The sequence below is a fragment of the Glandiceps talaboti genome, chromosome 2 (genome assembly GCF_964340395.1).
Source record: "Glandiceps talaboti chromosome 2, keGlaTala1.1, whole genome shotgun sequence".
Taxonomy (NCBI): Eukaryota; Metazoa; Hemichordata; class Enteropneusta; family Spengelidae; genus Glandiceps; species Glandiceps talaboti.
In genome coordinates this window covers 24,534,566-24,561,987 of record NC_135550.1, presented here as the reverse complement: position 1 = coordinate 24,561,987, position 27,422 = coordinate 24,534,566, and the positions used below count along the sequence as shown (strand labels likewise).

Below are 27,422 nucleotides of genomic sequence, written 5' to 3'. Positions count from 1 at the left end.
ATCAAGTCTATCTTCCATTCTAATCACGTAGTGAAACTTGGCTTAATTAGAGAAAATTGCTTTCCACCACTAAAACAAAGTGTAAGATGTCGCCGGTACAAAGTAATTTTCATCAAAGGTCTCACTGTTTTACAGCAAAATATGAGTATGACGCATTTGAAGTGATCCCACACATCACTCTCTGTTCATCTAGTTTCTAAAATAACCAAACAATCATGGCAATCAGTTAATCAAGGGATCTCGTAAATATGTACATTTATGATTTTCTTTATATATTGGCCTAGTTTATTACTCTACAATAATCCTACAAGCCAGACAGACTTGGAAGATTTATACTGTAGTTATAAATTTCACTCTCTGAGGCATGTTAATGACTATTCATTTTAGTAGGGTAACTTTGCTACTATTGTACTCGTCACACAAGTAAAATAGACAATCACTTTTAACATAATAGCATCATTATTATGATGTACCCTGTCCCTATTTCTCAGGTGCAACTTGATTACGGATGTTATACTTCACTGAGCATTTTATGATATTCATCTGAAAGCAACTTTTGTTTTTCCTCTCTCTTCACTATTTTGCCAGAGGCTTGAAGCCGGTGCCTTCAAGTGAACTGAAATGCCATTAACATAGTTCTACTAAGAAGAACTGATATTTTTACTTTGTTGAAACAAAGATGACAGATCGAGCTAAGTATGTAGACATGTTTATGATATACCGGACTTACAGCAATCATATCGCTAAATACAGCTTGGCGGGTTGAAACATTCACTACAACTGATTTAAAGCAATCATGTCCTAATAATTCTCGTAATTATAGACCTGATTTCAATTGACCAAACTGACGGGGTGAAGCGATCTTTTAAACCCTGTCTGACAGTATGGTGCTTACAAACAGTTTCATCAAAGTGCTGCATTCCCTGTCTGATAAATTCAAGCTGTCACTTGTATTAATCTTCACCTCCATCATTTGCACTTCATTAGTATAAATTCAATCCACATCAAGACAGCCTACTGATTTCATTATGCACAACTGCTGACAATTCAGAAAATGAGATATCTGGTCACACACACTTTCAGTGACAGAGGAGACCTACTTATCTTATTGGGTAATGGTAAATTAGGGTTTACGTGAAAAAAAACTGTCATCAATTAGTTCAGGGAAACTCTAACTGCTAACAAAGTGGAAGCTATCATAACTTTCATATCTTAGATTAATGGGACCATGTAGAGATCACATCCTAACTCAACTATTCCTAGATTTAGATAATCTATTTCTAAATTAAGCTAGTAGCAAACTATCCCAGGAGTAACTCATTTATCTGTACTCAGCCAATCGAGGGAAAACTTTTGTCTTGAGTATCCCTCTAGTTCTTACACTTATCACATAAACTATTTTTGTAATAATATTTCCTGTGAAGGATTTGCATGGTATGTTAATTGCAGCTCCTTTAAACCATGTCCAGACTTGACTCTATCACTTTTGTGGCATACCTAACTGTATACAATGGAATGTGCCTGTGCCTCATTTACGCAACCAATTTCTTTGCTTTGGTCGACAACAATTCACAATATTAGCAATAAATGAGGTTTTGTACAAGTGTTTATATTGTGAAAGGAACTAGACATAACCTACTCTTGGGTTATTCCCTCCATCCAAATCAAATCAGATCACTAATGAATACCCAGAACATTCTACCTGAGTATGTATTGTAGTAAACTAAATTCTTTACATTGTTTGAAATAAATAATTCCTTCCATCCGTCCACCATGTGTATGTGTGTGTGTATGTATGTATGTATGTATGTATGTATGTATGTATGTATGTATGTATGTATGTATGTATGTATGTATGTATGTATGTATGTATGTATGTATGTATGTATGTATGTATGTATGTATGTATGTATGTATGTATGTATGTATGTACATACACGTACAATATGTATATATGTACATGTATGTATACAGACATGCACGTACGCACAAGCATGTCTGTCTGTCTGTATGTAATGGTACAATATAATATACATATAACATTTGTGACTATTCTGGTATATAATTGCTATCTATAATATTGTTTATAGAATAGTTTCAATAATCCTCAGATATATCTATATTCAAGTTAGCCGGTTCTCAACTCATTATTTTCATAACAATACATAATTAGAGAATGGATGAGTGAAATATACTGAATGTAAGTATGCTCTCATAGTATTGACCCTTTGCTGGCAAACAGTAGTTGTCATCTTGTAATCTTTTCATCTTCTCTAAAAACCACAGTTATTTATTTCAGGTCAATTCAATTGTTCATTACTGTAAACATGATTGTCTACAATAGGTTTTAGTTTCAGCAGTATCACTATGTGTAACACTGTATCCCTTGGTTAACGCACATACTGGCATTCCTGGTGAGTTCTGACCTTCCAAATTGGCAGACGAGTGAGAATTCACATTTCTGGCTCTCCACAGCGATTATAGGGCAATGCCCGACCTAAGACTCAGCAGATAAGTATCACTCCAACAGCTGAAAAGGTACAACTTAAACTTAAAAAGTTCACAAATCTTGCAAATTTATGATCTTTTCATAGAAAATTTATAGTTCCTTTACACGCTATATCTTAGAACTGTCATATTACACAATATCTGTGTCTCCCTCTCTGGTAGATGTATTTCTAAGCCACTGTTTGTTTATCTCAACTTTTACAAATGCAAACATACCAAAAATAAGTGGTTGTAAATGGAAATCTTGTGTGTAACCTTCACCGCAATTGCTTTTTAAAGTTAGGCAATGAATTTCCCACTTGAACAGGAATTCCATTTCCCATACTCTCTCATCACAAGGCATGCTCTGAAGAAAGCCAAAGCCTCTTTTTTTTCCCCAGCTATACAACATTTATGAGTGGTGACATAGATATGGCGATGACCTATGAAGCAACTCTTGGTATTCTCTATACAGAAGGAGTCAAATAGCAGAGGAAGGTCTGTTTCCATTTCACCACATGCTAAGCACAATGGATGGTTCCCCCTCTGACCAGCTGCTTGATGCACCCTTGAGGACATCCAAGTACTTGCACACAAAATCACTGGAAACCTCATTACCAATCTGAACTTTCCAACCCTTAAAAGATAATGGTCTGCTTCCTTTCCTATCCTCTACTAGGATACCTAATATCTATTTCATAAAGATTTGGGGTGGAGAGGTTAGGTAAATAACTGACCTCTCTAAGTTAGATAGACAGACAATGGGGTTTAGGTCATACATATCAAGCACTGAAATGGAGATGATCATTTTGTAAAAGTAAGGCATGTTGGATATATTTCATTTCACACATGATGTGATCAGTTACTGGTTTCATCACTTTTATGCAATATGTTTTTCACATATAAAAAAATCTGATACCTTTGTATGAAATATCTTGTCTGCTTTTCCTATATCGATGACTTACATAAATAGAAATGACATGCATCAAAATTGGATCTTTAATTGTGCTCAATAAATTCCCTTCAAAAACAGTATTAATGTCAACAAATGAAAGAAATAGGTTTAATATACAGTTTCTAAATTTAACAGTACAAATACTTCAAAATCTTAGCTTGTATACGTTTCACTATTTCACACGCACACACACACATACATACAAATGATTACAAAATTACATTTAAGAGTTCCACTATTTCATCTCCAAGCAAACAAATGAATGAATGAAATATTGAACTTTTGCTAGTACTTAATATTTACTACAAATATGGTCGTCATTTTGCCATAAAGGTTAAGGCCACACAATAAACTGATATGTGCCTGACATTTGTGCCAGGTTTGGTTGAAATTGAACAGTGGGTGTCAGAGATAGGTATGTCGACATACATGTACAGATGGATAGACATGGGTCATTCATACAGACATTGGGCTAAATAACACATGCCAATTGATTCCAAAGTTAGTACATGAAGAGGATATTTTCAACTGGATTTCTTGGAGAGTGTCAAAGAACATTGGCTAGCTATATCATAAGTGTTGAAAGTCAGAGTGAAACTCTGCAAAGTTAGGATTCTAATTACATCAAAACACTACAACATCTGGATAGCTTGTTTCCTTACATACTGAGAAAACTTCCTTACAAACACTAATTCATTACACAAAGTACAAAACGTGTCTTCCTGTTATTTCTGTTCATTTCCCCTACTCAGCTACGATGACAATTTTTCTTCACTAACCTTATGATTCATAATTTTGCCATACGTTTCTACCAGTGACTCTGCATAGAATGGTGTTTCACCAAACAACATTTCATACATGCAGACACCCAGTGACCACCAGTCACACTCAGCACCATATCTGCCTTTACCATCTTCCATTGCCTGTAACAAACCAGTCAAAAAGTTATGACCACAGAAAGGATGTTACTGTTGCTTTGGCTTGCCATTGAAAATTGAAACATTCTATTACAGCAAGACCACGGAAATGCTGAGACAGTAAACACATATAATAAACCAACACACTCTTGATTAAGTACTATAAAACTAGAATTTGCTGTGAATATTGGACTGCAACTGGTTTATGCAAACTATACTTTTGCCAGGTTCTACTGTGTTACATTTATGTACACAGAGGTTTATCAACAACATGTTTTATATTTTTCTCAACAAATATTGGAGTTTACAGTATTTCCAAAACCTGCAAAAATGTCATACAGAGCAAAACTAGTCAGGTACTTCTACTTGTTGTTTTCCTCATCAATGCAAGATTTAATTTATTTATGCAAGATTTAATTTATTTAATGAAACAACTACTAAATTCTTATTTCCATTTTAGAAAGTTTGCACAATACCCATTACAAGATGTTAAACCAAACTACAAACTCATTTTTTTTACAGTACCTTCTACGACATGGTGAAAAACAGAGCTGACAGTAGGAGAGTATTACTGCAAGTCACTTACCCTAAGAATTTCTGGTGAAATATAATCTGGAGTACCCACGGCTACATTGGACTGGACCTGAGGTATGACAAATGAATTCTTGCCATTAGATAGGTCAGAGCGGTTCATTTCCCTAAACAAGGTACATTCTGTTGTGTGTTTCACACTCCATTAATGTTACATACAGACAGACATATCTTATCATCCCCACCAGTCATCTGGTCAAGCTTGTATGATTTTGACAAATGATCTTGACCTTTGATAGGTTGTGTGGTATTTAGTAGCCTTGTAATCAAACAATGTCAGGTCAGGAAGTGTTTTATTTCATTTCATGTGCCATCTTAAGAACTATTGTGACAAAATGAGGAAAATCATTAAACAAACACAACCACCACAAAAAAAAATAGAAGTGAAATAAGATAACATGATAATGGCAGCAGGGATGCTAAGCCCTTTCACTACTTCTGAGGACCCACTTGCTGTGATGAATACTAAATTTTGAATCACTCTATTTAAAATACTGTAATTATTACATTGAAAGGTTACTACTATTTTTCATCTTCAGGAGTGAAAGAATGAAGACATAACGTTCTCAGCCTCCAAACAGTGGCTGGGAATGATGAATGGTTCTTTGTCTCTTGCTATATAATCATTTCAACATCAATATAACATCTGTTTTTTAGGTGAAAATAATCAGAAATCTTCTTGTGTTGTCTGTACCAGTCAACACCCACAATACAAGATGAATCCCCTCAACTCCACTGTTTATGGAATTGACATGTTTATAGTCGTGTACCTAATGAATATCAAAGCTCCTGAATGTCAATAATTGACCAGAACCCTTTTGAGGCTGGGGAGAACCCTGACACATATTAAAGTTGCTTGTCCTATTATGCTAATATCCTTCACAGTTCATTTCAATACATTTCCTACAAGACATATGGGAACCACAAGAAATTCATACGAGAACTTACCGTTCCGTCATCTTGCACTTTGAGACAGGAACCGAAATCAGCCAACCTGACATGCCCATACTGATCCAGCAGTACATTATCAGGTTTGATATCTCGATGAACATATCGTAATTGATGGATTGAATTAATTGCTAAAATCATTTCAGCTACATAAAACTTGGCCATGTCCTCTGGCAGTCTGTCTTCAAATTTACTGAGTAATGTTAACAAGTCACCACCACTGTAATAGTCCATCACCAAATACTGTGTAGTGACAAAGTGATAATAAATTGTTAGAAAAAATATCGTTCATTGAAACACCTATTTTTTATCGTTTCTACATAGTTGATAGAAAGCGTTGCATTAGGTTAAAAGTTGACATTTGGAAGCCGTAGAAAGAAATAGTTCCTAATTTAGTCTTGAAAAAATAAAGATGTCACTGTCTCTTTTCAACATGTGAAGAATTCAACATTTTTCGTATGTAGTTCTTGCATAATTTCATTATTTCTGACTTACTCTCTTGAAACTACAAACATCAGAAGTGTTGACACTTTTCATTTCCCATAATTAAAACAAATCCAGAAACATTCAAACCTTCCCCTTGATTCATTACATATATATTTAATAACAATACTGTGACCCTAGATATTTTCACCAATAGAAAATTTGTTGATTTTACAGTCTTCAGTTTGTTCTCAAATACTTTCTTTAACCAGACTGGTACATTGTGTTCATGTACAAAAAGGAATTTCACTCACTATTTATTTGTGTATTTTTGTTTTCTAGCAAAATAAGTGACATAAAGTCTTGAATGGAAATTTCTAGGTTAACAGTATTCCTTTCCTCTGACAAAGACTACCTATTTCACCCCATTATCATTTCATACAGTACTGAATAAATGTAAAAGATATTGTCTAACTTTTGACTTTCTGGCATCATGATATTAGCTGTACTGTCATACTTTTATATTTGAAAATACAACATTGATAAGGACTTAAAAATACAACATTGATGAGGGCTTGAAAATACTGCACTGATGAGGCAATTTAGGTGGCAACTAAAAACTGAAGACCATTTGGTGAAACATTATGCTATGATGGATGGATAAATTCCATAAGAACCAAACTCCACCCTTACATAGTTGATATAGGGCCAAGTCTTAACAATAGTTGACAGTCAAAAGTGTAAAATGCATGACTTGTCATCATACCCTTACCCCAAGCTAACTTCTTGACAGGCCTTTCCATCTTATCATACAATTATAAATGTTTAGAACTGATTACTCATTTCCAGATATTTGCAATATTTTAGTTTGTTCAATTCAGACAAAGTGGACTGACAATCTGACCTACTTTTGACTGTGATAACACTAAGGAGAGGACAAGTCAAGTGGATATAAAGAAAGACTATAAAACATGCCACGGTCAAGGAATATTACACTGCCTTGTCTTTAAAGACATTAAAACTTGTCAGGAGACATAAAGAAGACTGATTAAACCAGATGGCATCTTCTGCTGCTATTTTCAGCTGCTTCTATCTCTGTAATACATCACAATTCTGGCAACCCTGTACAACTGGACAAATTTCACTTTTTCCACCTAAGTACACAACTTGTGTCTCAAGTTTTGCAAGAAATACTCCAAGCATAGGATTCCCAAATATGTACACACTTAACAGTAAAACTGGATACTACATGTATACAGTATATTGGATATTATGAAGACTGATGGTATGGCCAATGTAGGACAGTTCAAATACCACTTTACATGTACTTTATACAGGCATACCATAATACATGCACGATTCACACTCTCACATTTTTGTCAGACGTCTTTTTTCTAATAAATTGTCATCTTTGTATATCTACACTTTTTTCTACTTTCTTAAACAGCTCATGTCCCAGATAGATTTGGGTAGATACATGTAGCTTGAAATTGTTACGAGTGAAATGAAGTTATTCAAAGTTACCATATTTTGGGCAAGATCAGTATCATTAGTTAGTAGCAATGAATGTGACAAGCTGAGTATTCTGTATGATAGTCTTTGACAGTTTTTCATCTATAAAAAGTGTGACAGAATGTGAATCGGGTTGTCGGAGGCCAAGTGGTTAGCTTGTATGCCTAGTCTGGGTTCAAACCCATCAAGAGTCAGCTTGGTTTGATTAAGAATTCCCAAGATCTGTATGTAATAGTAAGAAGGGTGATGCTAAGTTTGACCCTTCCGAACAACACACGTTTTCCCTGGGTACTTTGGTTTCCTCCTGCTTAAAACTAGGACACTAGGGCACTGCAAAAGTGGTAACTATCTTTTGAAATTCCAAATTTAATTTGGATTAGTAAAGTATATTCACCACTAGTACATATTATATTATTATTAATAGGAAACAAAAGGATTGTACCCGCAGAAAGATCATATCTGATAATATGGTAGTGGACACTTGAACTTACGTCTCTCTGTACAGTACATGTAGCTCCTGAGGCTATTATACAAAGAGTGGATTTTTGCAACAAATAATATGGCAGATATTTGTTCAAATTTGACAAGTCTGTGAACAAGACGATGTGTATTACATGTTTTTAAAAAAATGTTTTGACATAATTTGTAACTTACCAAATAATCGTCATCTTGGAAGGCATAGTGTAGATTTGTAATCCACCTGCTATCACCATATACTAAAACATCACGTTCCTCCTGAAAACAGGCAGTCTGAAATCAAGTACACAACAATCATGTCAGAAAGAGGAATTGATCTACAGCAAATTGACAGACATTAGTCTTTCCCACAATAATAATGGAGAAATGGTAAAATTACATACCTGAAATTTTGAACCTGAAATATTTTTGAACTTGAGACATTTGGGAAAACAGAAAAATTTCAAACATACAGGCCTCTACTAAAACAACATCATTATGCAACATTGGTTTACCAATTAAATGAAAATATCTGTAGAAGATGGTAGGGGAAGGGAAGGGGAGGTCCCAGATATAAATTTGTATCATGCAGCATTACCGGCAATACAGTATCTATTATATACTGAACCCTGCTCACCCAATAACTGACAGTAAGGAGTACATAAACATTATCCAAACATCAACTTTCCTGTCAACTGATCAGTATTTAAGTTATCAAAACTCAATACAGCCATTTTAAACTCAATTACAACAGACATACAGACTTAATTTCACAATTTCAGTGTCTTTTATTTGTTTTCCTGGATACTTAAAAGGCTTTAAAAGTTCAATCACCTCAATATTGCTATCAGAGCCAAGATCCAATCACAACAAGACTATTTTGCATATACATGGACTTGTAACCTTGTAATAGACATTCTTCCCAGCTGTAAAACACCCCCCTTGTGTAAATTTCTAATTAGCCAACAATTACCTCTCTAGCTACATTTCAAATATTTTTGAGTGTACATTACTTCAATTTAGAATGGAAAGCCATTGGAGTGTGAAGGTCTTTCACACACACAAAAAAATGAAAAACTGCTGGATAAATTCCTATCTCACACACCTACACACTAAAAAATATTGAAACAGACCGTATGTGCAATGCCAACATACCTGCTTTGAGCAATGTGACATTATTATATATTATACATAACTTTCTTTTAATAAAATATTTGCATTTCATGTTAATACTTCATTTTTATGTTTATCTATTTCTCCAAAGTCCACAAGCTGTATGCAAAGGTGTGGCAACTAGGACCATGGATAAACACACCATTGCTTTGTATTGGCAGTGTATATTCTGTGCCCAAGTCGTCATAGCATTCTATGAATACTTCAATATTTCAGCCATGCACTGGTGACACTGAGTGGAAAGCTGTTAATGTACTGAGGTAACCCTATCACTTTCTCTTGTGAAATGTAGGTAGCTCTGAATACTCAAACACAAAATAAAGGCCTATGTGAAATCAGTATGTAAAGCAGTAAATATATATTGTATACTTTGAAGGCACCTGACAATGATTCCTTTTCCTCCTCATTGTTTTAAATGCTTAGTAGGTAAAACTGATGTTCACTCCCCTGACAATTAACCGAAATTCCCCAGCTATGTGGTCTCCCCTGGCATTTAGCTGGAATTCACCAGCTATGTGCTCTCCCTCACATTTACTGAAGTTCCCCAGCTATGTGGTCTCCCCTGGCATTTAGCTGGAATTCACCAGCTATGTGCTCTCCCTCACATTTACTGAAGTTCCCCAGCTATGTGGTCTCCCCTGGCATTTAGCTGGAATTCACCAGCTATGTGCTCTCCCTCACATTTACTGAAGTTCCCCAGCTATGTGGTCTCCCCTGGCATTTAGCTGGAATTCACCAGCTATGTGCTCTCCCTCACATTTACCGAAATTCCCCAGCTATGTGGTCTCCCCTGGCATTTAGCTGGAATTCACCAGCTATGTGCTCTCCCTCACATTTACTGAAGTTCCCCAGCTATGTGGTCTCCCCTGGCATTTAGCTGGAATTCACCAGCTATGTGCTCTCCCTCACATTTACCGAAATTCCCCAGCTATGTGGTCTCCCCTGGCATTTAGCTGGAATTCACCAGCTATGTGCTCTCCCTCACATTTACTGAAGTTCCCCAGCTATGTGGTCTCCCCTGGCATTTAGCTGGAATTCACCAGCTATGTGCTCTCCCTCACATTTACTGAAGTTCCCCAGCTATGTGGTCTCCCCTGGCATTTAGCTGGAATTCACCAGCTATGTGCTCTCCCTCACATTTACTGAAGTTCCCCAGCTATGTGGTCTCCCCTGGCATTTAGCTGGAATTCACCAGCTATGTGCTCTCCCTCACATTTACTGAAGTTCCCCAGCTATGTGGTCTCCCCTGGCATTTAGCTGGAATTCACCAGCTATGTGCTCTCCCTCACATTTACTGAAGTTCCCCAGCTATGTGGTCTCCCCTGGCATTTAGCTGGAATTCACCAGCTATGTGCTCTCCCTCACATTTACTGAAGTTCCCCAGCTATGTGGTCTCCCCTGGCATTTAGCTGGAATTCACCAGCTATGTGCTCTCCCTCACATTTACTGAAGTTCCCCAGCTATGTGGTCTCCCCTGGCATTTAGCTGGAATTCACCAGCTATGTGCTTTCCCCCTCACATTTACTGAAGTTCCCCAGCTATGTGGTCTCCCCTGGCATTTAGCTGGAATTCACCAGCTATGTGCTCTCCCTCACATTTACTGAAGTTCCCCAGCTATGTGGTCTCCCCTGGCATTTAGCTGGAATTCACCAGCTATGTGCTTTCCCCCTCACATTTACTGAAGTTCCCCAGCTATGTGGTCTCCCCTGGCATTTAGCTGGAATTCACCAGCTATGTGCTCTCCCTCACATTTACTGAAGTTCCCCAGCTATGTGGTCTCCCCTGGCATTTAGCTGGAATTCACCAGCTATGTGCTTTCCCCCTCACATTTACTGAAGTTCCCCAGCTATGTGGTCTCCCCTGGCATTTAGCTGGAATTCACCAGCTATGTGCTCTCCCTCACATTTACTGAAGTTCCCCAGCTATGTGGTCTCCCCTGGCATTTAGCTGGAATTCACCAGCTATGTGCTTTCCCCCTCACATTTACTGAAGTTCCCCAGCTATGTGCTCTCCCCTGGCATTTAGCTGGAATTCACCAGCTATGTGCTTTCCCTCACATTTACTGAAGTTCATAGAAAATATGAAAATCTATGCAAGTTACATGGCTATACTTCACTGTAAACAATACAATAACTATCCTAACACCTATTAGCATGTCTCCTTGGAATATACCAAAATATACACATATTAATATTATATCTCATGGACAACATTTTGAAAGTAATCACCTACTGTTCATATCTAGCTCATTAATCATCTAATGTCTATTTCCATTTGACAGTTGACAGCTTTAAACACTACACATGCATACAATAATTCATTTCATTAATTCTACATTACATCACCTTCAGTAATGTACTCAAGATGCCCACATCACAAAGACCAAAGATAACCTAAAACATGTACTTGCAATTTCATATATCTCGAAAAATTATACTAACCTAACGACTTACAATTAATAATTACTACAATTGTGAAAAGACAATATTATTTGTCCATATGTAACACTCATTGAAAACATGTGTCAATCATCATTTGTGTTCTGTACCAATGTTCTTTTGTCTGTGAGCTGTCATGCTTTGAACAACCAATTATACTGTCACTCTTGAATTCTCAACCTACTGTCTTTCCTTTTGTTCCAAGTATGATAAGTCAAATATCAATTTCCATGGAAATAGGCAACTTCTCAAAAAATATATGACTTTTTATCAAACAACAGGGAACATTTCTGTAATTTGTCTGGCAATAGACTGATACAAAGGCAATGAAACTTGAAAGTACATGTAAAAGGGTGTGTTGATCTTGTTCTTTCTATTTGAAGTTCATTTGGATATATTTGGCTCACACAATAGAGTATTGTAATGATTGAAAATAGTAGGATTGTGATGCAAATCTGATTATGTTCAGCACTTGGAGAATTAAGGTGAAACCTATATACATGTACTGGGTTTCACGTTCTATGTAACGTGACAGTTCAACATAATTGTTTTTCATACATGTATGGGTCTGTTAAATTACATACAGCATGATATATTATATAAACTTAGAAATGAGAGGAAAAAATAAACTAAGGTAAATAAAATTTCAAAGAGAAATTCTTTATTCTAAGACTTGAATTGTGGACACTGTCTTCTCGAAAAATATCAGAACTGTTGTATCAAATTACAACCCAATTTCCTCTTACTATTGAGCACAGTTAGATGTTTTCTCTGTCATCAACCCAAACTCTTTACATGTCATTTTGAGTAAAATAAGAATACTTGCAATCCCACTCAACCAGACATGAGAATATATCTACACTCAAAATTCCTTTTACAAATATGACGTACAAAATGTTCTACACAAATGAACACCAAAACATAAATCATCCGATACAAGTCTGAAATCAAGGGAAATGTCTCCAACATAATGAATTAAAATTTAATTTTGTTAATATGTGGTTTTTAGTAGGAATGGTCGTTACAGAGTTAAATCAGTTGTCAGATTCATGTGCAACTTCATTCATTACCTTCTCTAATCAATGGGTACAAGTACTGCTATCAAAGGTTCATTTATTGTGATTAAAACTCACACTTTTTGAGAAAACTTTGCGATAAAATCTGTCAAACTGGAAGATACCCAGACACCGTTATAACCCTGGTTATTAATGTGATTGTGACTTGGTAGATTTGGGTCAATAAATTGGACATCCGGGTCAAATTGCAGCTAAGTGCAGCAGTCACTGAAATGGAAGTGTTCCCATTCAAAATGAAATTGGTCAGACACCTCAGTGTCTACACCACCACAATAGATATACCTCATTCAGAATGGCTGTAGAAAGGTGCATGGAAATAGACTACGCAGGAAATACTGACTGCGTGCATCATTTCAGATCATAATGTCTTATAAAATCAACACTTACCTCAGCTCTTTTTAGCATTTCCCATTTGTTCAGTATTTTCATTGCATATACTTTCTCGGTAGTTTTCAATTTCACTACTGCTACCTGGTATCAAAATAATGAATTACATAACATTAGATTCATTTAGTTTACTTGAATAACAAACTAATTGATATTGACTGGACAAAATTAAATGTCTGAATGTTCATCCTGGTAGCTTATTTCTAATACAACTCTTGTACACAAACAACATAAATGAAAATTAAAAACTAAATAAATAACCTTACAAAATCAAAATGAATAACTTAAGTTAAATACTTATTCTGCATTTGCATTAATTTGCAAAGAGTTTGAGTCATGCAAATGCTTGTGTATTTAGCATAATCTGTCTTCTATTTATTGTTCAATCATGTACTATATTAAGCCAAGAAAATAATGGTCGTGGGAAATTTGCCCACCATTAGTTTCTTATACAATATCATACACCATTAATTAATTTCAATTGTTTTCTAGGTATTACAGGATGGAACCAACAACTTATTAAAACATGGAGAAAACTCACATATGCAGATATGAGGCATGGCGATTCGTAAATATCATTTATTAATTTTTCACCGGAAACACCAAATTTGTATATTAAGTTTCTTAATATCATTTGCATATCATTAACTGTATTTAAATATTCAAATAATGAAATCTCAAACGTTGGTGAAGACTTCAATGCATCTATATAGAACTGTTGTCTGCATACATTATGTTATACGGTGTATTAGTCGGTCAATGGTCTACTGTGTGTACCCATGTTAACTCTGTCAGGTTTTCAATAGCTACAGGTTCAACTGGGGTGACGATGGTACAAACAACTCTATTCACTGACAGGGGATGTTTTCATGCACAATCTCATGTTTGCACACCACAATCTTTCTTGACTAAAATTGTTGTGAGAATTCACAGTGACAGGACTGAGAACCTGCTATACTATAATTCCATGCAGTCTGTCAATTCATTGGAAGAGCAAAAACTGACAATTTCAAGGCCAGATGTAGTACTATCAGTTCCTTCCATTTCACTAACTCTTTTCACAAATCCCTGGCAGCTTTTTTTCATGCACGCATATCAACACTTGAAGCAACAATGTTTGCAATCATCACCATCATAATCTCTTTTCTCACATGGCAACTCATCACAAGTATAAAAGTTGGGCAGTTGACAGAATATGTAGCTCTATGCATTCAAACAGCCTCTTGGAAAGTGACAGGATGACTATTTTTCAAGTACAGCTGATGTTCAGTGAATCAAAGCCTCTACACAAAATAACATCTGAAGTTGAAACTGCTGTTAAAACCATGGATGACCTTTGGCCTTAGGACATGTTTCTATGCTTGAGGTCTGTTAACAGATTCTGGCTGTCATCAAACAAACAGTTTATACACTGCTTGTTCACCAGGAAAAAAATAAGTGTCCTGACTTAAAATTGGTCTTGCAGTACACCTACTTGAAAAATTGAATGTCAATTGTTCTCACTTGAGTTTCCAACCTGTACACTGACACTACAAACTGTGTAGTCATCACAGTGTCTGGAGTGCCTAAGGGACAACTGCACAATATCACACAAGCTAATAAATGAACTTCATTCGTTTAGGGGGGAGGGGGAGTCTGGCATCAATATGATTGCTGAACTTCATTTTAGCACTTCTAACCAGATTTTGAAAAATTTCATGCCTTCAGTGGTAACAGGTTTTGTATTTACCACTGAGATGTTGATAAGTTGATTAAAATTTACTTCTAATATACAGTGCTGGGTTTCTGGTAGTTTTTAATGTGTTTACAACCACTGTTTTGACATTGCATCAATTGTAAAGGTATGACACTACAATTTTCGTCATGGTTTACATCATATTTCAATTTGTCAATGCTGCACTTGTGAAGGTTCTTTGGGGGAAGGGGAAGGGGTTTGTCCTAAATAAATGAAGTTCATCTATGGAGCTTGTGCGACATTATGCAATCATCCTTAAATAAGTTAATTGAATCATTTTGTTAGTGAAATAGAGCTGATAAAACCATGACTGAAAACCTTGTTATTTGTTACAATCAAAAATATTACTTACCTCCCCAAATGCCCCCTTCCCAATAACCTTGAGAATCTCAAAATCATCTCTATGAAGTCTAGTGTATTTTACTTTGTGTACAACAGGTTTGGCTGTAAAAAAAAATGAAAAGTGATAATCGTAAATAAGTCATGAAATATGAGATATCAAAAATACATGCATCATCAAAATCTTGAACCTTAACCATGATCTATGTATGACATTGTTACAATAATATAATTTATTATACATAAACATATTCTATTTCAAATTACTAGCTGTAATGAAGATGTCTTTCATTTACGAAAATTAACATGTAGTTACCTTGCCTAGTTACTTCATTACAGAAAAAAAGTACAAAAGGATGAAGAATGGGAAGGGCATGACAATAAAAACACAGCGTGTTGTAATTTTCTGGGGTGGGGTGGGGTGGGGTGGGGTGGTTAATTTTATTTTTGTCACTGGGGTAACACGGGTTCAGTCAGTAAGTCAGTAACTTCTTACAAGTTCTCAAACTTTTTACACAAAATTTTCCCTCAAAAAGTTATGACTAAATGTATTTGGTAACTGAATAAATTGTACAAGATTTCTACATTCTGTTACTTAACTTAGGTTCAGTTCAATAACCTTAGCCATAATACTGCTTGACAGCCATACATGCACGTCATACCTTTGGACAAATTGTGAATTGAAAAGGAAACATGTTTCACTACATATAGACAGTTGGATAGTGTGTGAGTAGTACCACATGGCATACATTAGGTTTATGATAGGATTGGTGCAATTCATAAACAAATATAATATCTTTAGTATTACCACATCATATGACAGAAATCTATAGAGGTGATTTCAAATTTACACTGCGTGCTATTACAGATGATAACTGCTGTAATCTCAGACAGACAGACATTTATTACGATAAGATTGTATGTATGTAGGTGGTGTTATCAGGCTGATAGTGTGGCACTGAATGTCATATCTTACAGACTAGACTAGTACTTAAATTACTCTTGGGCTTCATAGAAGATGATCTGCTGAAGTGAACCAAGTCACCTACAAATTCTATGAAATTCATGTTAAGGTTTTGTGCACATTGTAAATTCGTGCCTACTGATCTGAAAACAGTATAGACACACTTCAATTGTACAAAGTTACAGAATGATCTCAGCTTCAATTTCATTCTGAAGCACTACATGTATACATTTGTAAAATCACCATGGATATAGACTGAGAGTAGGGTAAGGTAGAAGTCTCCCTAGAATACATTAATGAACAAGGAAGGACACATCCTTAAATGAATTCAAAGACTGCTCTGTATGTCTATAGTCCAAACTTAATTTGCATTATCTAACAATAGTAATGCCTGCACACTTCATGTAAGAGCAGAATACCAAATGAATACCAAATTGTTTCAGGCTCACCAAATATTGAAATAGCCCCTATACAAAAAAAATACACTATATACAAACAGCCAAGTTCAAGTGTGCATTTACAATGATTGACAACAAAAAGAATCCAAACTTGGGAGTATTTCCATATATTATAACCAACCACATTCCAACATTTTACACATCTGCAGAAATAGAAATCTGTGTAGGTCACACAGCTGAAACTCATCAAACAACAATTACAAGTAATGTACATTATTATGCATAGTGTCAAGGCCACCCCCTCTGACTAAGAACATTACCATGCTATTTGTGATCTATGGGTTCTAATAATAATAACTACTAGACAAACCAATTACAGAAAGAATTTAGTTACAAGCGCTTTCCTATGAGATTTTCATTTCTGCTCATAAATCAAAGTGTCTGTTAGACATAGGCAAAGTCATGGCATTAATTCATTCATTCATTCACATAGTCGTGTGAATTTTACAACAAAAATGACTTCATATTCTTTATTGATGCTGACATGCCTTCTTGGTAATTAATTTTATTAATATCATAACCAGCATGTGTTTGTATCATGAATATTAATATTTAATTTACATTTTTATTATGGTCATTCAGAAGACATTACACCTTTTACTGGTATATGATCAAATGTATTCATTTTGATGTCAACTGTCTTACTACCACTGGTAACTTCCTGATAACTACTTCCATAATCATTTGCTGTATTTCCGGGCCTTTCTGAACACTGCTCACATAGTTTCCACCCAACACAAACCCTGTACCTTTTCACTTTCTAATTCTGCACACCCTATTACATCACCTTACATAATGTGAATGGAAGACACAATTTACCAATTACATAAGCCTTCACAATTTCTCCAAAGGCATGCATAGTATGCGCCTGATAGTTACCGCAACACAAAGACAGTATGTCTACAAAATTCACAGTACATTCCCTTAGGGTCTCATGCTCCAGTCCAACCTCAAGCTCTGTAATATCTATAAACACTATATCAACCACTATTATGATATACACATTCATATGCCATTTCATATGTAAATCAACTGTTATGTATACCATAGTACTTGGGGCGTGGAAGTTTGTACCATATAAGCCATACTTCTATTTCTTGAGACAAATTGATGCAACTGATTTATGTTTTCACCATGTCTGTTCAAACCCATTCTGAAAGCAGTTCGTTTCAGTACAAATGACTATTCCAGCTTTAAGTGGATGTTGAACAATATTTCTCACTTATACTCCTACACACATTTACAACTTCAAGATTTACTCTCTTTAATCACAGCTTACTGAACAGACTGTGTTTTTTTTACAGCTATGAAATTCAGTTTTAGCCTACAGTACAACATACCCTCGCCATCAGATACTAACACATCATGTCTAGTACTAATACATGTGTACATTGTGCAGCTTGAACAAGATCCAATTCATTAAATCCCCTATAATATATTATATATTCACTTAGTTCTCCTTATTCATATCACATGAACAAAGTATTATGGTATATTTCAATGAAGACATCAGCCAATTGCAAAACACCTGTCAAGTGTTTATACAAATGTAGATATGACTATCAATACCAAGAACATGATGGAATTATTCAAATTAGCTTCCCCTTCTTTTCTGGGCAGTTTTGACTGAATTATCTATACACACAATTCATCCAACAGGATAGATTTTAAACTAGGAATTATGGCACACAATATGGTTCTAAAACTGACCATGAAATCACCATTCATACATGTAGTTAAATTAATATTTCCAATTTCATCACAAGGACACACTTTAGATACATGTGTTGCCACCATTTCGGTCAAAAAGAAGAAATTGGAAGTATAAATAACATCAATATCACATCATTCCTTTTAAAGTCATATCAACCATTGGCCTCCTGGTAAATCCATCACAACTCATACAGACATGAACCAATGTTGTAATTTACATTCAGTAACTTTATGACTAGTCTTTTGGGTGTGTGAAACCCCATTATTACCTACACAGCTTCATTCTTTAGTCTGCTCAGCCCATCTTTTTATAGACACAGGTTAATCTCGCTAATAAAAAATTTCTTCAGTCAGACGTTTTTGTAAAATACAGCAAGGGTGGTCTGTTGTCTGTACAAAAGAACTGTGGTCAACCACAACACAGTTCTTCCAAAATACCAACAATGTTACTATTGTCCCTAGCAACTCATAAATTCAGTGTCTTGACCGTTGAAATAGTTCCCACACAAAATCAACTACTGACATGGTTCACTGATTAGGGCATGACGATTTTGACAGTCTTTATCGTTTGTTATTGTTGTTGTTATTTACAAAAAATCTAGCAATATCTTTTGTATTCACAGTATTTACACGTAACAAATGACACATTCCTTTTATTTCAGGGAGAAACTTTATATGGTATATATTGTATATGTGCAGTGTTTATCACTCATATATTCAAAGTAATACCTCATTTCTAATACATTGAATGTTTATGTCATGATATACATGTACATGGAGAAAGTGACACTTACACTACTTTAAATTCAACATAAAAGTGTCCTAATATGGTTGTGTTTCCACCATAACCCTTATGATTTCATCGGTAGGCTGAAATTAGCAAGCTGTGACATGGCACTGGATGATTCATCCATATGTGTGTGTGTACGTATATATATACATAATATACCATGTTACTTTCACCTGCTGACTGACCTACATCTTACATCACCTGTGCAATGAAATGATCAAGTGTAATGAGCAGGTAAATTTTGACACTGCGTGTTTGTGAGAGAATACTAGCTCCAATGCGGAAATAATTAATGAACAAGACATCACTACAATATATATTAAAATCTGTCACCGCATATTCTATATTACAGTACTAGTAGTATTGACAGTTCCTAGTTTCTATACATGTTACTTAGGAGAAGTAAACTGGTAATTTCCTGTCAAATATTTACCACAATTCGTTTAATACATTACATACAAAATCATTTTCCTAGAATCTATCCCATGCCATGCCTACTGCTAGAGTTTCTAGTCATTTATTAACCCACAATAATTCATTACACCTTATGACCTTTCCATTGTTTCATTTCTAATCCTAGCTAGTTGCATGCAGCATGCTAAGTACACATGAGTGATATAATTGCAATGGAAACTACTTTATGGCCTGCCATCAGATGTGCACCCCATTATCCAATCCATTTTGCAATGAAATGAAATTATGAATATTTCAAAGATAGATCAACAAGAAACCAGCCTACCACATCACTTGTCTGCTTGCATGTCTCTTGGGAGGTTACCACATCCTATGGTGTCACCCTCAACCATGCATTTGCCACCTGGCTGTTTGTACTTTCTATTTCACATTAGTTGTAGAAGCTGGCATTCTCAACTTTATTATTTCGTCAAATTTAAATACCAAAACTTAAATTGACACATGAATGATCAAAAAAATAATTTCGCAGTGCAAATTGTCCTCTACAGTTTGAGCATTTATCAGAAACTTTATAATTATCACATTAAATTAACAAAAGTACCTATTATGATTAACATTGGCCTAGAATCTAGTCAGGTAAGGATTTTGCTCTTGCTTTCCCTTACCACGCCTGGTATTTTGCTAACAACTGTTTATTCAAACCTAAAATTAGATCACAATTTTCTGTGCAATGCATGGTGATATGGTAATTATGCTTACACTATACTTGTATAGTTCAACCCTCCAAGTTGGTTCTAATAACAAGTATGGGGACACTACTGACACCATCTCACAAAGGGAAAAATTTAAAACATAGTAAGAATTTGCTTCTGATTTCTGGTTGAAGCTTCATTAAAGTAAATGGCCATTAGCATGGCGTGGTAGAGGAAAACTAAGAGTGAAACCCCACACAACTTGATTCTTGGCGAGATTATAACAACCTGACAAATTTTAAACCCTACCACAAGGTGTTTAAAATGTCTCTCTTTCAAAGCAAAGCCGTCTCTTTCAAATCAGTGTTCATGACCATGTTATAAATACATCAATGAAAACCCAGACACTTCAAACACATGTCAAGTTGTGAATACCTTGGCAACAGACTCACAGTGGAATTATTTCACCATGGTTATGTTCTAGTTGATGAGACTCCATCCATAAATTGTTAATTAGCTTTTGCTATATTTCATATAAATCAGTCTGTACATGTATGCTTGTGTCTGTCTGAGTTTATATCTGTAATATCACATTATTGTGTCTGTGTGTACCCTGGGTGATTAAAGTTTAGACAAAAATGCGAACAAATTTCATTAAATGTTGTAGTGGAAAGATTCAATTTTTGATAAGTCCTGTATTGTGTAGAGAATAACAGCAATTTTACCATAAACGACTAACATCATAATTCTAAATCAATGTACTAAATATTCATGATATAGTCACAAATATTGAAACTACCAGTTATATTTCTGACATGATTCATTCAGGCATCATAATAGACAACTCTGAGTAATACATTACACAGAACAAATACAGAAAACACAGGAGTAGATATGATAAGTGTTCTGCTATTTTTGGTCTTTCAGCAATTCATCATTTCTCCCCTACAGTAGTCACGACATGATTTGCAGAATTTGGATCAATATCTTGTATCATATGCAACACAGTTTTGACTAGGGTATCATTTCTGTGAGACCAAAATTAGGCGCTGAACCATTTGCTTATTTCATCAACTTGACTAAAAATATTGAACATAATTATATTTATATTCACTCCAGTACAAGCATTTTTTACCAAGTTCACGTTTATTTTTATCATTTTTGCATGGGAATATCTACTTCTTTTCTTCTTGTGCAAGTGTATAAATTAAATGTAATTCTATTTTCTCTCCAATCATGTTCACACAGTATGGGTGAAAGCCAAGGACATGCCAATTGTGTGTCCTTGCAGATAAAGTAACTCCCATGGGCAAGTAGCTACTAGTTTCTGTTAGTACATGAAATGAGAATGGACATTTCATTCATACCAAGAAGAGACATCTTCAAATGTATATTTTATGCACACTTGCTGACACTCTAATAGGAGAGTCTTTACATAAGTTCTTATATTTCATGTGTGTAATTTTTACAATTATTTGAAATTCCAACAAAGCCAAGAAGAATCTTTAACCAGCATTTTTTTTGTTCTTCTGATCACTGTCTAGCAGACTACCATACTATCAGAAATGTGTTCTTCCACTTGAAATATATTTGTCCTTTAGGTTTAGTTTACTATGGTGAAGATAATGTAATCAAAATTACTCATCTCTCAATTTAAAATGGCCTTAAACTCTGTACTGAAATAAAGATGGCACTGGGAATAAAATAATGACTCCCATTTTTATAACTTTGGAACTCGAGTTCACATGTCCAACAGACTACAGTTTTGTTTTTGGAGCTACTATATTTCAATGAAGCAGATCGATCAGTTGAATATTGTATGGTGCAAAACAGTGGACCCTTGCTACATGTACATCTCTGTCCAATAGAACCATTGCTAAAATAAGCTTAGCCTAAAATACATCATACTTGGCAGTAACAAATATATGACTCTAAGTATAGACCTGAAGATGGCACATGACACAATACTATTTGGTGATCTGTACTAAATTTCATTCATAATAAGTTGGCCATTCCATGGATAGCTACAACATGTGCACTGGAGGCCCAAGAGGGAATTTTGCTTCCATGAGTGGACAGCTCCAACAAAGACCATTAAGAAAATGTTTGTCTGAGATCACTTGTGATGTTTCACATCATTTCCAGTGACAGAGGTGAATGAGTTAATATTGGCAAACACCTCTGATAATTTATGGTGCAAAGTCAGCCCTGGCCTTGACTCAGTTACCTTCAAGCCCTTCCTATCCATTTGACGACACACCACCAAAGTCCTTCCCTTAGCAAGCCTTTCCCATTCATTCATAATTTTACATTGTTATGCAAAGCATGGCCACCAACACATGAACAGTTTTTTTTCCTCTCACCTGAAAGGGGAGACTATGAACACCATGAAACCAAGTGAGGTCAAATAGCATTGAACAGTTGGAGTGAACCCAACAAAAGTAATTATCATAAACAACAATTACTTTCTGATGCCCTTCAACTATCACAAAATATACCTTCCATGACTTTCTTCGCTACTCTTAGTATGAGCCTTTCGATTCAATACTGTAACTTCTTTGCCAAGGTGCTGCAAATATTGAATTGAAAGCCCTCCACTCCTACCAGAACCCTTTTCTGTTTATGTGATTCAATGGCTGATGGAGGCAGTCTTGCTAAATACAACCCCTTTTTCATTCACAAAAGCAACCAACTCTATTTGTTTAACCTCCCTGGGAAGAAGGCATTCTTCATGCAAACAGTGCAGGTCATTTTCTTCTATCTACATGTGACCAATTTAGTTGAAACTGTTCATCTTGTCCTCCCATTTTACTAATCACTGCTGATCAGTACCACCTTAGTGTGAAGGGTTTTCATCTCTCTTCTCCCTGGGTCAACTATCAGTTACACTTAACCATTGGTAAATTACTTGCCTGAGTGTATTTTGTGACTATTTTTGATATTTCATCAAACTTTTACAACCACTAAAAAAGACTTGCTAGGAGTCATCAAATTCTGACCTGATTTGCAACTTGATTACTCTGTCTTTAGTATAAATTTAAAGTATATCATGTTACATTTTGTAAGTGTGAAAAAAGTGAAACAAACATAAGTTCACACTGCAGTTGCACAATGCAGCCATGGTCTTGGCCTAACCATTATATTCGCAAGTGTTTGTCTGTTGTGCCAGTCACCTGACATCACACATACAAGCTCCTTGAAATGTGATACGTTGTTCCTTGCTATTTGCCATGCTCATTACACCTGTAAGGTGACCACAAATACAGCCACAACTCCCTGGCACCACTGCTCTACTCTACCTACATCTATCAGTGTTGGACTTTGCAGCAACAATACTGATCATGTAAAATTACGTCATCATTTGGGGGTCACACAATCAAGTGAACCACATCACTGGAAAACAGACAATACCTCTTCTTAGTACAGTTAGGTGATTGACACCAGACTGTGGCTAAGACACACAGTTGGATTTGTTGCCTCAACTGAACATCCACACTTCAACATACAGTACAACCCTTCCCATTTACTACAGAGAAATGTGTATACAGATGACACACACTGACCTGAAGTCCTATCCCTGGGATACCAATCTATATGTAGCCAATGATATTAAGAGCTGTAGAACCTCTTCATTGCTACCAAGATACTATCTTATTCAACTTAGCATAAACCTAGAATCAGTCTCTACCCATCAAAGCCCTATTTTGTATCCTTCTTGACCATATTATTTGGGTGAAAGACTGCCAAAACTCCTTTCCACGACTTGCTGTCAGGTGTGAAAGCATGTCATGGAAGATCTTGTGGATTACAGATAAATTAAATTGATACATGGAATTTGAATTACCTCAATTCGAGCAGCATTTTGAATTTCAGAAATTTCCAGAAACTCACCAAACTTGAGATAAATCAATCCTCTATAACAAAACATCTCACACCATTTATAACCCCTTTGAATTATACAAACAACCCTGCACAGTTTGCAGTGACCTCAACACTTTCTCCTTTAATATAACCACAGTGTTTTATTGCATACATGATGTATGTAGCTAAACAGGTCAGTATGCAGCAGTACTAGTCTACTGTCACTTCCTTGCAAACTTTAATATTTTTCTCATTTCCTAAACAGAAGCTTTGTTTCCTTACTCTGCTATCCACTTGACCCAGGGTCACCCATAGTTCCAAAACACAGCTTAATACATCACCTGCCAATGATGCCTACTCCCAATCAAGAGTAGTTATTCAAATCAGTAGTATTCATCAAGTTATTCACACAAAAAGATTATTCATCTATTCCAGATGAAGCAAACCATGTTATTATTTTTCAAAATTAGGTCATTTGACAGATACAACATGAGAGAGCTTCACTGGTACATATAAACAACCTTACTATAAGATATAACCCAAGCATGTTCATGCTATCACGTGATGTTATGTACATCAGTTACATCTATTGAAATATCCCACCAGATCTGACTTAGGACAAAGTTACAGGTAATCTATTTTCATCTTTCTTTCTGACATGTGACTATGTTATCACAAAAGGTTCAAGATTTCCGGTATAAAATCAATAAAATGTTGAAAGGACCATACAATCTCTGGTGACCTTATTACTTGAAGTAACTTTGATTTGTGTGACCTTTTGACTGATTAACCCTACCAATATCAGCTGTGATTTATTGCTATTAATATCTTCTATACTAAAATCAATAGACATACCATGATTTTCAAACTTCCTATGGTGACAGACACATATATATATATAGACATACATAACAGTTTATACAACCCAAGGCTATGTATGTATGGGTATAGTTTTCCATGTCCAAAAAGACACAACAAACTTCTCACACATACATACACTGTGACACCATCATTTTATAACCTACATATATGGTATATTACAGCTCAACCTTTTCAAATTGAAGGATTACAGGGATTTTATACCATAATATTTAACTTTTGTTTAACCAGAACTACCTAGTCATGTTCACTACTAAAACTAGGTTATGTACACATACTATGTGGTAGAGAAGTAGATGAATGATTGATATACTGTTAGAGATCTCTGTCCCTGCCTCATTTGTCTTTATAGACTAGCAGAACACATGTTGACACTAGAAACCAACAGGAAATGGTCTTCTGATTCAGCCAATCTCACGCCACAAAGCCAACCACTTCCTAGGATATTCAAAGGTTCAAAGGGGACTCCTTGTTTCATGTGTGTTTGGTGACTTTACAAGAGAAGGAAGGGGAGCGAACCTTAGTCCTGACTAATGCAATTAAACACAAAATCACTGTTGTAAGGATTTGACACTCTCATGGTTTCTAGTACTGCTGTCATGCATGCAGCGGGAGATTTGGGTCTTTTTTGCGAAACATGTCTTGGAAGTAAGGTAATTTGTTTTCAACTATGCAGAAATCCCCCATTCAAATTTTAGAATGAATCAGTTGAAAAACATTTCTAGCATAGTTGTGAATTTGGATCACTAAAAGACCTGTCATGCTGTAGTGAAAATCACCACTTCAGCATACCATGGCAATTGGTAGTGAAAATGTACCAATGGGAAATTTGGATTTCTCAGTTATTTGTTATAAATAACATCAAAATCACAAACTATCCCAGTCCATCAAAATAACACACAATACTGCCACTTCCTTATTTCTGAGCACTCTTACATAAATCTTCCTCTGTGTCACTGTCTTCCTTGACAAATCACTTGATACTGGTGACATTCACATTTGGAAAAACTACTGCATTCGCAAGACATGCTACATTTGTATCTACGAAGTAAGGAAAATTATTGCTTCCTGACTGTACAAATTCTTCTACCAATATTCATACTTCTACTGTAGCACCCTCCTTATTATATACCTATCACATTACACCCAATATCACATTCCCCTCTCTGCGTAGTTACTTCTATAATGTACTTAACCGAACTACATATCACTGCCATCTTTCATTCTTATTTTACACGTGCTAATGATAAGGTATTGTCAGTGATGATATCTCGTACCAATAACTGTACCGACATTGTGTACATATAAAGTTTATTTGTATAGTACTGTATTGGTCACTTTCTCAATGCTATATAACTTTTGGAGACCATGTTGGTCCAACAGTCATATTACCACAAGTGAGAGTGACAATTTGGTGGACACGAGAGGGAAACCCTTGGAAGCTGTGTCACTCTTTTTCCCCCTTTGCAACAGCTGAAAAAAGCATGAAGTGTGATGCTCAGAAAGAAAACGCCTTGTGATTGACGCACCCATTTCGCTTCCTCCTTTTGATACACTATGCTAAAGCTTTCACTGAAAACGTCAATCAAAGAACGTGTGATGGCATCTCCCTTTGACCGATCGGTGAAGATGTCTTGCTTTAGAATAAGCACACTCAATATGATACAGGATACACGTCAATTTGTCAATTATCATTATTACTTACCCCATTCGACAAAATCTGAGACACACTTTTCTCGTCTAAGGGTCGAATTGCAACATTCGTCATAAATAACGATCAAAATATCGAGTAAACATTCTATACTAAGGGCATATCCGCCACTTCCCTGTACTCCGCTAAGATAAAGTCTTTCCAATTGTTTAAGTCTTTGCTCTGCAGCCATAATTGTGACGTGAGATCTGTATCCAGATATTTTCGCCTATTTGGACATAACTATGGAACCGAAGGACATCCCCGTTGCAAAATTGTAGTATATATTCCACGGCCTAGTCGCGTCCTCGTTGGGCCCTTCAGCAGTTGTCTCTTGGAATTTCAGTGCCGATTACGACACTTATGAAACTTTAGCATCCTAGTAAGTCATCTTAATTTAGAAGCAGGTCTCCAACTTCCGATCTATCCTAATTTGATGATGGCTAGAGGATCCGCGATGCTGATATCACCTTAGTTTGCTTAGCTTCACAGCTCAACTTCAATAAAGTCTTCCGTAGAAATCA

At 35.7% G+C, this 27,422-nt stretch overlaps 1 protein-coding gene across 3 annotated transcripts in view; it reads right to left on the bottom strand.

The window, feature by feature from the left end:
* LOC144453385 (serine/threonine-protein kinase MRCK alpha-like) overlaps positions 1-27,422 on the bottom strand; it is a 57,059-nt gene extending 29,637 nt beyond the window's left edge. For all 3 annotated transcript variants that reach the window (XM_078144665.1, XM_078144667.1, XM_078144666.1), the window contains exons 1-7: positions 26,914-27,422; positions 15,451-15,542; positions 13,364-13,447; positions 8,488-8,583; positions 5,899-6,141; positions 4,946-5,002; positions 4,222-4,365 (exon numbers count right to left, since the gene is read on the bottom strand). In XM_078144665.1, the coding sequence (XP_078000791.1) occupies positions 4,222-4,365; positions 4,946-5,002; positions 5,899-6,141; positions 8,488-8,583; positions 13,364-13,447; positions 15,451-15,542; positions 26,914-27,091 (894 nt within the window). In that variant the 5' untranslated portion in view covers positions 27,092-27,422. The remainder of the gene's footprint in view (positions 1-4,221; positions 4,366-4,945; positions 5,003-5,898; positions 6,142-8,487; positions 8,584-13,363; positions 13,448-15,450; positions 15,543-26,913) is intronic.